General features: G+C 40.1%; 1 protein-coding gene across 5 annotated transcripts in view; it reads left to right on the top strand.

Annotated features, from left to right (window-relative positions):
* Positions 1-16,382, top strand: part of ITPR2 (inositol 1,4,5-trisphosphate receptor type 2) — a 270,523-nt gene that overhangs the window by 121,648 nt on the left and 132,493 nt on the right. For all 5 annotated transcript variants that reach the window (XM_051628013.1, XM_051628027.1, XM_051628007.1 and 2 more), the window contains 4 exons: positions 2,472-2,723; positions 4,341-4,466; positions 9,302-9,430; positions 9,988-10,108. In XM_051628013.1, coding sequence (XP_051483973.1) covers positions 2,472-2,723; positions 4,341-4,466; positions 9,302-9,430; positions 9,988-10,108 — 628 coding nt within the window. The remainder of the gene's footprint in view (positions 1-2,471; positions 2,724-4,340; positions 4,467-9,301; positions 9,431-9,987; positions 10,109-16,382) is intronic.

Here is a 16,382-nt window from a genome sequence, read left to right as displayed (position 1 = left end):
TCCCCATGTCTGTAGAGTGCTAGTAATGATGGTGTTTACTAACCTGAATGGTTCCTTTGGGCACTTTTTCTCATTACAAGCATGCTTTAACATTCCCAGAAGAACAGTGCCTATCAGTGAAAACATTACTTGGAAAGGAAAAGCCGAATTTTCTATTATCTATAGTATTCTGGAGTGATAACATGACAGGGCATCAACAGCTGCTCTGATACTGACCAATCTTCATTGAACTTCCACTGAGTTCTTAACTCATTGAAAATATACTTCAGTGGAAGAAAATGCTGCTGGATTGGTTTTGTTTGGTTGGTTTTGTTTTGTTTTTCCATCACTAAGCTCAAGATGTTCAGTGAGAACTTTGCCTAACACTGGGTATTTCTCTTCCTTTCTGATTTAAAAGGAAATTAATTTTCTCTGCTTGGGTCAATGTTTGGATGCATTTTGCAAATCACATTTAAAAGCGCATAACCTGGGGAAAGGAGGTGTCATCTTCTTCTCTTCTTGCATTTTTTTATTATTACCTTGTCCCCCTTAGCTCTTCTTGTGCTGATGCAACATTGTCTGCTTCAGTTTGTGGTTCCTCAGTCAGTATGTAGCAAGCAAGCTAAGCAGCAGCATGTTTCACAAGTTCAGTATCTCCTGGTATTTCTTCCTCATTCATCAGCGATAGGTACATGAAAGGATGAGGGATAAGTTTGACATAATATGATAAAATATCAAGCAATACTGATACAGATTAGGTCTCAATTTGACATAGGAGTGTTAACTCTAGGGGAACCTGGAAAGGGTTTTCTTCTCCTTTGTGCAAAATGTACACAAGTGGAAAATAACTATGGAAATGTGATGAACAACTTAATAGAAAGTGACAGAGCATGTCTCTTCAGAGAGGGCTTGGTGTGGATTTTTTTTATTATTTTGTATGTGAAATGTCCTAAAGCATAGTATTTCAGACATCAGTATTAAAAAGTTAGGTAAATTTTCCAATATTTTGAATACTAACATTTTCCTTGTTTGTTTTGTTTTTTTTTTTTGCCACTGAGTGCAATGAAATTGATGATGTCTGTGTCACTGTACTGTCTCATTCCTTCCTCCCAAGGATTTTTCCCTTTAAAAACTTTTTTCCTGTCCTGTGGATTGTCCAGAAAATGTCTGTTTTGAAAAGTCATGAGTAGAAACATTTTAAAAACCCAAAGATAAATGAGAAATTGCAGGAAAGACTAAATTCCCAATTCACTCAATCAAGTTCTCCAAGTAAAAAGAAGCGAGAAACAGGGAAAACACAATAAGAAAATGTGCAAATTCAGAATTTGAGATGTTGAAACCTGGAAAATGTATTTAAATGTTTCTGGATTTTTTCATACTTTTCAGTTCCTCTGTGAGGATAATTTTCATTCCCGCTCTTGCTGCTTTCCCATTTCTCAACAGCTCCACCAACCTTTATTTCTACCCTTGAATTCAGTAAGCTAGGATTTCATGTCACGTATAGACTTGGATATGTCAAGTGCCTTATTCATAAAATACATATGGCTGTTGTGCTGCCAAGGTGTGTTCTGTACAAGGAAGCATTTATAGGAGCTTATTTTCACCCACATTGAGAGTGCATTATATTTAAAAAGAAAAGTGATGGAGAGAAGACAGGACTGTCATCCTGGCCCAGCTCCACTCAAGCTCACAGAGCTTTCAGTAGGTATATTCAGTGTATGGGGGGCTTCAAAGCAGGGTTAGAGCAAAACAATTCTGTCAGATCTGCTGAGATGGAGCTACCAGCATCCACCTCCACTCTGGGTCCTCTTGAGATGATCAATGCACTTGCAGCAAAATCAGATAATTATCACATACGACAGTTTTCTGTTAAATGGAAATGCTGGCGTGGTACTGACACTGTCTAGACATACCTGCCAAATTCGCATCAGCTGGGTAGAATTGTCCTTTGCTTCTGATGCTGAGCAAGGGCACAGAAGAAGTTTGCAAAATTCTGGCTGAGCCACCCGCTTTTTGTGTGAGATAACACAGAAGATTTAATCTCTCTCCACCTCATGTCCCTGTCTATAAAACACGGATAATAATGCATCCTGGCCTCACAATAGGAGGTGAAGGTAATTAATTAACTTGAAACAAACATGGAGATGGTAGGAGTAATAAGGATGGCACACTGCCTTAGGTAAACACAGAGCTACATAGAAATTAAACTTCAGATTCACCTTGTGTTAGCTCACTCTCTGGTGAGTTATTCCAGATTTGCACTTATGTAGATAAAAGCAGAAGTTTGCCTTGGATTTTGTTTTGACATGTGCATTTGATAAGCCACATCAGAGGCTCTTTTGTTGTGAGGGTTTTTTTAATTATTATTTTCACTTGATGGTGTTTGTCCACTTCAAGGTAGAGCAGAAGAAGAAATTAGGAAAATCATGGAATCATTAAGTCCAAAATCACTGCGGTGTGGGGTGCTTAAAACTTTGCAATATCTTTTTCAGCTGATAAATGGTGGTGAAGATGTGCTGATATTCTACAATGACAGAGCATCATTTCCAGTCCTACTCCAGATGATGTGTTCAGAGAGAGATCGGGCAGACGAGAGCGGGCCCTTAGCGTACCACATCACTCTGGTGGAATTGCTAGCGGCTTGTACCGAGGGAAAGAACGTATACACAGAGATCAAGTGCAATTCACTCCTGCCACTGGATGATATAGTGAGAGTAGTGACCCATGATGACTGCATACCTGAGGTAAGATTCACAGAATGAGGAAGCAGACTTCTCATTTTCAGAAACTCAGAAAACGTTTTGATGTCTATAATAAACTGACAAGTTGAATGTTTGCACAGAAAACAAGCTGGGAACAGATGGTGTTTGTTAGGGTGAATAAGTGAGAAAGGACAGCCATTATTTTCTTCAACAGAAAATACCTTGTCCCTTATACTTTGATTGTCAGCTTTTTGGGGCAGACACCTTGTTTTATTTTCCTGGGTTTGTCTAGTCACTATCAGAGTTTAATGCTCAGATAACTTCTGTCTGTAGCTGCGAAGCCTAAGCTGATTGGTTTGTCAAGCCAAAATTTGCCACTACCTTGAATTTGTTGGAAGCAATTGGTAACGTTCTGGCCATGCTGAAGTTGGTAGGAGTTTTGGATGAAGTTTTGTTTTATTAAATTAAATTGCAGTCCAGCAAATGTTTTTATTCACTGCATATCGAGGCCCAATTTTGCAGCTGCTATTGGTCATACTTCAGTAGGACTGTGATACCTTATACTGATCAGAAGAGGAACGTTTGTTTGCACCAAACCTGATGTTAATCAAAAGAAAGCTTCTCCCAGGCTTTGCAAGGAGCTTACTCTGGCCCCATGTATCAGTCAGATGGATTTCTGCAGGCTTTCTGGTCGAAAAATTTGGCTCGTATCAACAGAACTGCATGAATAAAAACTCCCTCTCTCTGTGCCATGAAGAAGTCCCCTTGTGATCAACTGTTTCTTTTCTTAAAAAGAGAAATGTTTGATTTGCTAAAAAGTTCCTCCTGACATTAATTTCAACAGATGGTATTTAAGAAAAGCCCAAACAAAACCTGAAACTCTGACATGAGTTTTCTCCTGACTGTATTAAATACACTCAGCTATCTCCTTTCCTTTGACCTTGACAAGACATTTCAGTGTATTCATATATGTTTATACTTAATCTATACATTTCAGGCACTGGTTATCCATTTTTATGGTGTGCACATGCAGTCTTGTCCTGCAGGAGAAGAGTGAGACTGCAGCCCTCCTGTTAAACCCTTCGCTGCTGTGGCTGCAGTCCCAGCCCTGCACGAACTTTCTCTTCCATTTAGATTTTATTTACACCCACCCCAAGTGCAAGCACTGCATTAGGATTGTGGGGATATAGGGATTTCAGTCCCAGCTCTGCTAAAAACATATTTATTTATGTTTTTTTCTATTTGACAAGCCTGCCACAAGGCATCAACTCACAGCAGTTAACCAGCAAGTGCAGGTTTGTCCTGCATTTTGACAGCTTCTGACTTTGGAGCCAGACCCTTGTAGTCATAGTATCATTTCAATATCAGATTTATTATTGGCTTGTTTTTGGGAGCTTTATTTGTTAGAGTAAGAATGTTTGCAAAACCTTTCCATTTTTCTTCATGTGATCTTTCAAGTAAGTACATTAATGCATTTGTTGCCATGCTTCTCCTTAAATCTTCAGAACTGAACATATGCTTTATTATTCTTATTAGTGTTTGTTAGTACTTGAAGGATCATCTTTATTGTTCATTATTTTTGCATATACAAAACAGCATGCTAATGGTAAAAAACAACTGTTCCATTTCATATTGTTTGTGTTTTTCCTTTTCCTGCAGGTGAAAATTGCCTATGTTAATTTTGTTAACCACTGTTACGTGGACACTGAAGTGGAAATGAAAGAAATCTATGCCAGTAACCATATTTGGAAGTTATTTGAGAACTTCCTTGTTGATATGGCAAGGGTAAGCTTTGTGAGTTATAAAATATTACAGTATAATCATATACTCTGGTTGCCCAGAGAGGTGGGCAAGTTATGGAAACGTTCAAGGTCAGGTTGGAGAAGGCTCTGAGCAGCCTGGTCTAGTGGAAGGTGTCTCTGCCTATGGCAGGGGATTTGGACTAGATGACCTTTAAGGGCCACTTCCAACCCGAAGCATTCTATGATTCTTCCTTTCTGCTTTTAAAGAGCAAAAAATGATGGCCATATCTGTAATCTTACTGTTTTACTTTGTTGGTACAGTGAGGATTAGGGATCAGTAAGTTCTTTGGCTCATGTTCCTCCTTTTAATCTCAGTATGGCCTGGTTTTGTCTTCTACTGTCACTGCATTGTCATCACTGATGTGAAAGGCAGGTGTAGGGCTGGGGCCTTTCAGAGTCCTAATTCACATATAAACTGTGAGGTGATGGGGCACAGTTGGTACCACAGGCATTCACTTCCCGTGCACCCTAGTGAGTGTCATGGTATCATTACTTGTTGAATTAAGTTTCCATTCCCTGCTGTTTTGGAGGTAGAAAATGAGGGAAAACTTACGACTTCTGGAATGATAAAATGCAATAGTAGAGCCACGAGGGGAAGCTAGTGTGACATCATGATTACAGCCTACATTACATATCCTTTTCTAGTGGGTAGTCCTTCTTGTGAAAGTCTAATACCGAAACCAACTAACGGAGTTGCTCTTTCTTCTCAAGAAGTAGAACCACAGGTTTTTGGTGGCTGGAGGACTATGTTTGACCCTTGATGCTGCACGGTATTTTTGAGATGTTAGAGAGCATGTTGTCATAGTATGTGCCTGTCTTTTACCAGTCCATGGTCTGTTATATTTTATAATCCTGAAGTTCTCACTCCTTGCATTCTTCATATGGTTGAAATTAAAGAAAACAAGGTGAAAGAATCTCAATTCAGGCCTACAGTGGAATTTTGCCCCAAAGTAATAATGTGCCACAAAATAATTTATTTTAAACCTATTGGGAGAAAATATAATTAATTAAGGCCAAAAGGCAGTGGGACTTGTGCATTTCTCTGTGAAATAGAGAACTGGTGGTTGGGATTTTTTTTTTTTTTTTTCCCCTTTTAAAAATGTTTTTTTTTCCCTGGGAGCAGGTTAAAACAGGGAAGTTTGTGCTGTCTTTTTTTGGTGGTAACTGTTTTCAGCACCAATGAAACCTCTACAAACACTGTTTTCCTCATGTTTTGTCTTCTCTCTCTGGTCCTGTTCTACAGTGAAAGCCCTTCTGGACAAACCAAGCTTATTTGAAAGTCAAGATCAGAAACCTCTGCAGAGGGGAATATTGATTTTTTTAACTCACCCTTTTTACCCCAAGAAGCATTTTCTCCTGTTTAATTCCCTTTCTGGATTGCCCTTTCCTGATATGTCCAGGCCCTGACCCTCCAAACAGACTACCCTCCCCCACCCTTGAATATGACCAGTTCTCTTGGCCCTTGGGCTAGAAGCTGACGTATAGAAAGAGGGCTCTGTCCACAGTTCCCTTCATGAGCCTGGAGACAAACTGTGCTGTGCCAAATGATGTAGAGTTGTCCTGATGCTAATGACCACTGAGCTTGTTTTCATATACTCTTCTCATAAGAGAAATTAGACTCCAGGTCTTCTGAGGTGAAGAGTGAGTGTATTATTAATGAGGAATTTTGTGTGAGTAGGTGCTGCTGGCACCGACTACCAAAATGCAGGTTTATTTTGCTCTCCTGCAAAGCCCTCAGGGCAGGTGCCTAATTAGTCCTGTTAATTTCCTGTTTAATGGCTAAAAGAACTAAAAAAGCATGTCAGGAGTGCTCTGGCCTGTCCTGCTCTTCTGCCAGCTCCCTGTGGGTAGCCATACCTTCCAGGTTATTGAGTGTATTTGTTCAGGTTTGGTTTTCTGGGGCCCAGGCAGAGCCCATGTGTTATAAATACATCAGTGCTATGTAGCTATCAGGAAAGTTAGAACGCTGTCAGCCTCATGAAAGATGTTACAATAGCTTTCAAAGCATTTAGAAAAAGAGTCCTTTGATCCTCTGTGTTCCAGTGAGCTGAAAGGGCTGCTTTTGTGTGGGGGAAGGGGAAATGCTTTTCTTTTAGCTGCTACAAATGCCTGTCAGTGGCTGAGTTTGTGAGCTTTGAGTTTGAGTCTGTGATTCGAGAGGGCTAAGGTGAAAGATGGAGAGTGTTATCCTCAGCTTGGATTCTTTCCTTTTCTAGTAAAAAAAAAAAAAAAAAGAGTAACTATTTAAAAAAAATCTGTTTCTGGATCCAGGAAGGAAATATTTAGTCCCCAACTGTCGTTCTCTTTCAACAATGTGATACAGTGCCAAGCAGGCATGAGGCAGATCTGTGTATAAATTCAGTTTGCCAAAAGCAGTCACGCTTTCTGCAGACACCCTCTTTCTGCAGACACCCTCTTTCTACAGTTTCTGCCAAGCTACTTTCTCTCATGTATGCATTAAAGCATTGCACTAAGCAAAGTGGGTGCTGCTAAAGGAAAGGCTTCCCTATCCTGTGTGTGGCCCAGCCTGTAAGTCAGCAGCTGTAGTCTGAGCAGGATTAAAAAAAGAGCCAGGATCTGACAGCTGTAAAGTCATCCTGGCTTTGTCTGCAGAAATTTTGAAGTAGTATTCATGTGAGTTTCAGTCCCAAAGCCTCTTAAGAGGTTTTTAAACACTGCTTTCTCAATCCTTATCTTCTTTTCATGCATTTCAGGTTTTTTCTTCCAAGGGGAAACATTTTTCAGTTCCCAAAGGGCAGAGGGATAAGAAAAAATGAGAGGATTTCTGAATTCCTTCTGCACTAGGAATTTTTCAGACTAGTGTTGGAGCAGAGTGGCATCCCCACATATGGCTCTGCTTTTTAGTCCAGCAAAGGGGGAAGCTTAAAAGCATTTTGGAATTTAGTTTCGGTGATTTCTGAATTCACCATGCTAGCACGGCACAGCTCCCTGTCTTCCCCCTGGGATTGCAAGTGCTGAGCCTCACGGCTACTGGTTCCAGCCAAAATGGGATGAAGATTAATTAGAAGCAGAAGAATCTCATGAGGTTTTTAGTTACAAAAGTTGTGCCTATTAACTAAATCTGTTCCCCCCATGAAGACTGGGGGTGGTGTCATGCTTTTCCCAAAACTGAAGGGCTGAAGAGTTTGCTGTTTCATTTTAGCCACTTTTGCTTTTCTGACCAAAACAATTCCTTTCCTGGGGTGATGAAAAATGCACTATGAGAGGGCATTACTTGTTTACCTGACACATTTTAGAAAAGCAGACAAGCAAAACTCCTGAAGATGCCTCATTTCTGTGGGTCTCAAGTTACCTTTGTTTGTTCCTCTACCTACCATATGACAATGCTTGTGTGTTATACTCAAAATGCTTTTGTGTTCCTGTGAGCTCTGTCTTCCCCTGAACTTGGATGCTTTTAGATATCATGTCAGTAGCCTTCCTTAAAACACTCCTGGTGAAATTGCTGTTTTGTAGTGTCCAAGTGTGACAGTGGCAGTATGTAATTAGAGAGCATGTTTGCCCTGTGTGAGATTCAGGTGCTGTGGATTATCTTTCTCCTTCTGTCACCAACTTTTCTCTGTCAGCTTAAGCAATTCACTCAGCTTCTCTGGACTTCAGTTCCTCATCCATAAAGCCATGTCATGGTGAGTATGTACCACTCAGGTTCATGACTGTGTTAAATGCTCAGATAGTACTGAGAAGGCTAGCCCAGAAGTCTATATAAAAAATAAAATCTGCTTTTGAATACATTCCCTAGAACATTACAGTAGTCTTTGCCTTGCAGAGGTGAGGGAGAGAAGAGCTTTGCCTTCCATTTCTTGTCTAACATGGCTAGAACTGCTAACTTAAAGGCTGTTGAAGAGGTAGTATGACTATGGTTTGTACTCCTTATTTGTCCAGTCTTGCCTTTCTCACTGTGTTTGGCTCTCTGACTCCTTTTAGTACTGTTTACACGGACATATGCAAAGTCAACATGGCTCTTTTCCACATCACAAATGCTGAAAAGAAACAAAGAAATAAAAGGAATACTGAAGGATGCAATCCACCCCAGTAATTTGTTCCTTTCTCTAAGTGTGACATCTTTATGCAGCAGCAAACTTTCAGTGCTGTACCAAAGGGTGTCTTCAGGAATCTTTTGTACAAATCTTCCCACTTCCTCCCACCGTTTAATCATCCTTCTGTGCTCCAGAGCCATCCCAGTACCACCCATTCTCTTCTTTGATTGTTTTTAGCTTGTCTTTTATATTTTCCCCATGTGGCTTTCCTAAGTAATGCTGCCTGTCTTACAGTTTACAGTCCTGTTGGTATTGACTATGCTATTTCCTTTCTTTCCCTCTTTTAAAAACATTTTTCCTGCAAAGGAGCTTCACCTTTACCACCCATTTATGGTGACTGGAGAGAGAAGTTAAATGTTCTAACATAAAGTGTTTGTCTCATCTGTCTCTAAAGCCTCTTCCACCTGGCCCCACAATGGGAGGAAAGGCCAATTTTCTCTTTCAATCTGTCTAAATGTGTAAGTGGCATGCAACATGCTGATTTAGGGGGATTTTTTTCATGGTTTGGGACAGGCTAGACAGCCAACCAAAAAGAGCTAGTTCAAAGAGAAGGGTATTCAAAAGACAGTGTGAACCTCCAAGAAAAAAGATAACCTATCACAAATACAGCTTGAATTCTAATACAGTTATCTCAGATTTGATATAAAAATAATACGGTTTTCTGTTAAGAAGAAATATTACAAGTCTTGTCATAAATACAAAATAGCAAAGCTTGCTTATTCAAAAAAATTAAATCTCATTGTCTCCTCCTTCTTCCCTGTAGGTTTGTAACACAACCACAGATCGTAAACATGCAGACACATCTCTGGAGAAATATGTCACTGAGCCTGTCATGAACATTGTGAGTGGCTTCTTCAATTCGCCATTTTCAGATAACAGCACCAGCCTCCAGGTAAGGAAAAGAGGCATTGACAAATATGTAATTTAGACTGTTAATGAGATACCTTATAGGAGTGCTGTACCTTTACATCCTCCCTTAATTTCTCTGTCCCCTGTCATGCCGAGGCCTAGCAGCTTAATTCTTCTTTAAAACACTTATTCTTAATTTTTACCACTCACAGCTCTGAACCAGTAGAAAGCTCAGTATGGTCAGATTTACTCCTGGCTCTTGGGAATTCCCTGGAAGGGGTATCCTTGCAGAATAATTTGTATTTGTCTGAGAAAAATGCTGTGTCCTATGACCAAAGGGACATATACCTGAGAAATGGGTAGTTCTTCTGCTCTCTGCCGTGCTTGGTATCAGTGGCAATTTGAGAAAAAATGGCATGTTTTGGCTTTTTTAGGGATGCATTGATTTCTGTTCCTTCCAGTCAGGAAGAGCAAAGTGAATTTAATGGAGTTGTAACTTGAGTCTACAAGCTTGTGTGTGGTTTACATTCTATCAAAGCCTAGAGCAGTTGTGAGGAAATTCTAATGGGTAAAGCTCCATATTTATCTTTTTGTTTTCAGACACACCAGCCTGTTTTCATTCAGCTGCTGCAGTCTGCTTTTAGAATTTACAACTGTACCTGGCCAAACCCAACACAAAAAGCCTCTGTGGAGTCATGTATCAAGACTTTGGCTGAAGTGGGTAAGTGCCAGGTTTTACTTTCATTATTGTTCTCACTGTTTTAAGAGCAGACAGGTTGAGCAGTTTTTAATTTGACTCTACCCTCCTAAAATTGTTACAGTGTTGATTTCAGAAATCCCACTTTCTAAGGCTAAATTCCTCCTCCTTTTAAAACCCACTCAAATCTGTGCCATCATATAGAGTTGTCAGGTAAAATCTGTCAGAGACATGTTAGCTAAGTGAGTGATGGTTGAGCTTTACCTCAAGCAAGCTATGATATTAAAACACAACAGAAGCTATGAGAAAACCTGGACATTTCTAGTCGTGTTGGGCTACATTTGCACAAGCAGCCATGCATTGCAGTTGTGCATCAGAGAACACCTGTCACTTTTCTCCATTTCCTGGGAGACACTTTCAGCCTTGTCAGGGGAATATTGCCTTGAATTGGCACCGAGACCAAATTTGGTCCTCAGAGCAGCTAATAAGTTAAATGCTTTCATATATATTCAAATACCATGTAAAGTGGAAGATATAAAACTTCTTGTCCTAAAATAAAAAGATTCTTAGCCAGTACACAGCTAAGACTGGCAAAAGTTTGTTCTAAAGTTAAATTTCTATGAATACAATTTTAAAGACTTTTGCCATGACAGAAGAAAGGATTATTCAAGATAGTTTCTAAAAGTCAGTCATTCCGATTACTTGTAGAATAAGGTTCTGCTCAGTGTAAATAAAAACTGAGTAGAGGAAGGGATATATAGAAACTGGCTAAATTCTATTGTTGATGCAATTTTTAAAAAGTTTTAATACATTTTAAAGTAATATGAAAGAGTCCCTTAACCATCTGCAGCATCTGTGGCATTGTAACAGTCAACTCTAAATTTAGAATCTGCAATAGCTTTACAGAAGTATCCTTTAACATTTTAGCCAAAACATCTCATTAACTTTTTGTGTGAATCAGGATAAGCAGTTACCTAAAAACTCAGCAACCTTCATTGTTTTATTTGTTGTGCAAATGATTTAATTATGGAACCATCTGGCAAGAGAACCTTGGAAATTGAAGACATTTTATTTCTTTTATGCTACAGCTATCACAGTCTCAAATAAAGCTCTAGCCCTACAAATCCCTGTTTGTGTGTTTAGCACTTATGTCCTTCCTCTTCTCTGGTGGTTCTGGAAAGAGTCTTCAGTAAATTACTTCCTTTGGGACTCTGGGGAAAGGAGGAGGTAGGGCAGGTGAGAGTATTTTTAAAGCCAACTATGCCTTGTGTGTGCTTCTAGAGAGCTCGGTGTCTTCATTTTTGTAGCACTACATCTAAAATCAAATTCTAGCTCAGAAAGGTTGCTGTGTTACCTCACTGAGGGGAGGGTATTTGGAGACACTTGAGTGTGGTGCTGAGACAGCCAAACTGAACTTGTCCCCACAGCAAGGGGGAGTGTGGCTTGCCTCAAGGGGACTGATCAATCCAGCTTCTCAGACAGGTGAAAAGGCTCAGCACGTGAAAGGGCTGGCAGCCTTCAGCAGGTAATCTTCTGTGTGCCTCTTGTTCCTGGGGGAGCCAAGGGGGAAGCCTTGAGTGCAAGGCATGGCTGGTGCCTGGATTTTCCTTCAGCTCCCTGTTCGATTAATTTAATTTCTACCTCTGCTGTAGTCTTTTCTGTTGTTTCATTCCTTTTGCTGTTTTATGGAGATGGTTTGCAATTGTTTATCTTCCTAGTATGCTCTTGTGCTGCCCTACAGACCCATCCTTCTCACTACTCTGGTTTCCCACCCATGGGACCCCAGGCTGTGCCCTGTCCACTCTCAGGCGTGGCAGAGTGGAACTGAGCTGCTGGTGAAGGCCATCACCCCGTGTCCTCCTCTGGGACCTTCATGCCACCTGCAGTGGCAGCAGGGCAGGGAGTCTAGGCATCACCTGGGGGTGCCAGGGGCCCCGCAGCCTCAGTGTGCCCCCCTGAAAGCACACATTAGCATGTGCGTTGCCAGTTTTCTTGCCCACGTTATAACAACTGTTTAAGGATTCATCCCTAATATCAGTGGCAAGCATGGTAAAATTGTCTTGTGTTAGCGAATTGCCACACTTGTCTATGTGGTGTTTTATTGTGACAGAAATATTTTGACAGAAATTTGACAGGGAGTATAAAGGAGCAGGTGAGGGGTATTTCCCCAAAGAGCAAGCTAGCCAGAGAAGAAATGGAGTGTTTAACAAAAACCCCTGTGCAAAAGTTTGCTTGGCTAGCAGATATTTTAACCACTGGTGATAATCACTATTTTTAGGCCCAGTGCCAAACGTGGCTTGCTGAGGCTAATTGAGTAGGCCTGCTCTGCTGAAAGCTTTTGTAAAACTGCCCCTGCTGGGGGTACTAGAGGCTTTTAAAATGGAGGCCCTTGCCTTTCTCTGTCAGGTGTTACACCACACAGAATGGTTCAGCTCTTGGAGAAGGCAGAGGTTTCTTCCGTAATACAAACAGGGCAGCCTTTTTCTGATGTTGTTTGGTGTTGTGTGTTTTTTTTTTGTTTGTTTTTTTAATTTTCTGGCTGTGTATATGGAATAGTTTTGGATTTTGGCTAAGCATCTGTGAGCACTTTTCTGCCTCTTTTTTTTTTTTTTTTTTTTTACTTGAGAGTCTGACAGCTTTCATGTTAGGGCCTTCATGTTTCACAGCAGGGTTTAAAAAAAAACCTAGAAAGATTTTGCCTGTATCAGAGACAGTGAGTATTGGACAGATTTACAGCAGCGACCAAAGACTTTTGATGGAAAATAAATGTAATATTGAGTTGAAAGAACAAACATGATTTTTTTTTTTTTCTTTTTCTGTGTCGTAGCTCTGGATTTAGAAATGAATCTCAGCAGGAAGAAAGATCATACATAGATTTCCCAAGATATCAAAGATCCATATAATAATGTACCCTTAAAAGACCCATTTCAGAGCAAGTTTATGCAATCTACATTCTGCTCAGTGCTTACTAGTTTGTTGCTGGCAGGAGGATGTTAAGTATTGCCTCAAGAGCTTAAGATCATTACAACTCTCCTTGTACCAGCACTGTAAGAATGTGTATTATCTCCCAGGTCAACAAAAGGCTATATTGCTGGAGCTAATTTCTTACAAACCTGATACTTAAACTCTGCTTGACCACTAGGGAAAAACTTCATAAGCTTTTCTAGCTTCACTTGCTGCTTTGTCTCCAGGCTGTTGTCTGTCTCCAGTTCAGGAAGAAGCATAGTCTTGCTCGTCTTCTTTAGCAGACCCCTTTGTGGCTCCAAGAGATGTGAAACACAAGAATACCAACGTGCATTAGCTTTTTATTACCCAGGAAACATTTGACTACCTGGCATGAATAGAAACACTTACAAAATAATGTATGAACAAGACACATTAATATACATAAGGATTTCTGAAGCAGATCATCACAATAACGAAAATCATAGAATCATAGAATCAGAGGGGTTGGAAGGGACCTCGAAAGATCATCTAGTCCAACCCCCCTGCCAGAGCAGGGTCACCTAGAGTACATCACACAGGAACGCATCCAGGTGGGTTTTGAATGTCTGCAGAGAAGGAGACTCCACAACCTCTCTGGGCAGCCTGTTCCAGGGCTCTGTCACTCTCACAGTAAAAAAATTTTTTCTGATATTCACCTTAAACCTCCTATGCTCCAATTTGTATCCATTACTCCTTGTCCTATCACTGGTCATCACTGAAAAAAGCTTAACTCCATCTTCTTGACACTCACCCTTTACGTATTTGTAAACATTGATGAGGTCACCCCTCAGTCTCCTTTTCTCCAAGCTAAAGAGACCTACCTCCCTCAGCCTTTGCTCATAAGAGAGATGTTCCACTCCCTTAATCATCTTTGTGGCTCTAAATAAACACTTTATAAACACTTTATACATGTATCACTTTTGCTTTTTCTCTGTGATTACAGAGGACCAAGCTTTTGCTTGAAAATACAGTCCAAAAAATGAATGATCAAAACAACTTCCATCTCAGTGGTATAACAGCTACAAATAGAAAATGTTTAAAAGGTCCCCTGATCTTATGAAAACAGAGGAACTAAGATGTCTAACAGTTCAGTTTATTTAAAATGAAACAATTATCAAAGAACTTTCAGTTCTTACATTTTATAATCTATGCAAGATTGAGAATGAATCAGAGAATAGAATCATAGAACTATTCAGGTTGGAAAAGACCCTTGGGATCACCGAGTCCAGCCATATCATCCCTACTCTACAAAGTTCTCCCCTAAACCACATCCACCAACACCACATCCAAACAGTCCTTAAACACATCCAGGGATGGTGACTCCACCACCTCCCTGGGCAGCCTGTTCCAGTGTCTGACCACTCTTTCTGTGAATTTTTTTTTCCTAATGTCCAGTCTAAACCTCCCCTGTTGCAGCTTGAAGCCCTTCCCTTTTGTTCTGTCGCTAATGACCTGTGAGAAGAGACCAGCACCAACCTCTCTACAGTGACCTTTCAGGTAGTTGTAGAGACTGATGAGGTCTCCCCTCAGCCTCCTCTTCCTCAGACTAAACATTCCCAGCTCTTTCAAACGTTCTCCATAAGATTTATTCCCTAGGCCCTTCACCAGCTTCATTGCCCTCCTCTGTACTCGCTCCAGCACCTCGATATCTCTCTTGAATTGAGGTGCCCAAAACTGGACACAACACTCCAGTTGTGGCCTCACCAGTGCTGAGTACAGGGTGACAATCACCTCTCTACTTCTGCTGGTCACACTATTTCCAGTCTCAAAGTTTGCATTTTAAACCATCTACTGTCCTTCATATGGTAGAATTGGGAATATCTGTCTGTCTGTGACTGTCCTCCTAGCTAAAGGTCTGGATAGTATATCTTAAATTGTTTTGGAGCAGGGTCTTTCTCCCAGAGCTGACCAGTATTTCAGGATCCATGCAAAGAACTGTCTTGCTTCTCAATTAAGTGACAATTCTTTTATCTTCACCCCCTCTATCATCAGTTTTCTTTTCTGATACAAGGTTGAATGGAGTTGTACTATGCTCTTTTGTCTGTAGTATCCATTAGCTTTCTCCCTTACTTTTTTACAATTTGCATTGTTCCTCTGATAGTATGTGTGTATCCTAAGGACATTTTATGTGCATGGATTTGCATAACCACCAATATTGAAACAACTGGAGTTTCCCAGGTGAGTAAGCAGTGGCTGATAGGAACCTGTATTGTGTTAGACCATTTATCTTGGCAGACTCATTAAAAAAACAACCTATTAGCAAACCAAATTGCATTAGTCACTATCAGATTATACTCTAGGATGCTGTGCAGCAGAAGCAAAAGGAAAATCCTTGTTTCCATCCTATAAAGTCTGAGGCAAGTCCTGTAAGATTGCTATTTCATAAGGTCAGAAGTGGAATAAGTACAGAGGAAGTACTGCTGTGATGGTCAGAGAAAGCATAACTGCATTACAGGAGACTACAGGAGCCCCATGTGTTTTCTCTAGCAAAACAAAGACCTGTGTTGTTGCTCTTTAAAAGTACTTATGAAGATAGTCACAAAGAAGAGACATTTTAGCTAAAGGACAGTGCTGACCCAAAAACAGCTGGACATAAATTATGCATGTTTTAAATAACCTAAATGAATTTAGATTGTAAATCAGAGGTTTGGAACCAACCTTGGAAGGATGTCCTTGGTCAACGGGCCAAGAGAAAATGGATGAAGGGGGATGGCAGAAAAGCTAGCTGCATTTTAAATAGGGCTCAATACATTTTCCAAAAGATATTAAAGAACGTGTGTTGCCTGTAACAGAGAGCACGATGGTCTGAAGGAGTGGCCAAGTCCTTTCTAGTTGAGTATTTATTCCCCAGTTTCAGCTCACCAATACCCCTTTGTACAGAATCAAAAAAACTCTCCTGTGGTGCTTCTTGACCATGCTATTATGTGCTCCAAAGCCCTTTATTTTACCTGACAAATCATAAACAGGAGATATTAAACATAAAATTTAGCTTGTGTATGATCGCTTCACTGGAAATCTTGTGTGTATTTTAATGTCCATATGGATGAACTTCCCTATAACAATTTTTTCAGCCCTGAAAATACCTTATTTCCCTTCCCATTTGAGTTTTAAAATCTTTTTTCCATTTTATAAAAAGCTAGACCTTCATTTTCAATTTTTAGTTCAAATAAAATAATTATCCTGTTGTTACTTTTTTGACAGCAAGAAGAATACATTTCAGATGAAGCACATATTTTATTCTATTTTAACTGTTTGTGTTTCCCTAATTGCAAGAAAAATTCAATGATGATCTTTTTACAGACTGATAAATATT

Source organism: Apus apus, chromosome 1 (genome assembly GCF_020740795.1).
Source record: "Apus apus isolate bApuApu2 chromosome 1, bApuApu2.pri.cur, whole genome shotgun sequence".
Classification (NCBI taxonomy): Eukaryota; Metazoa; Chordata; class Aves; order Apodiformes; family Apodidae; genus Apus; species Apus apus.
The sequence above is the reverse complement of the archived record's forward strand: the minus strand, read 5'-3'. Positions and strand labels throughout refer to the sequence as shown.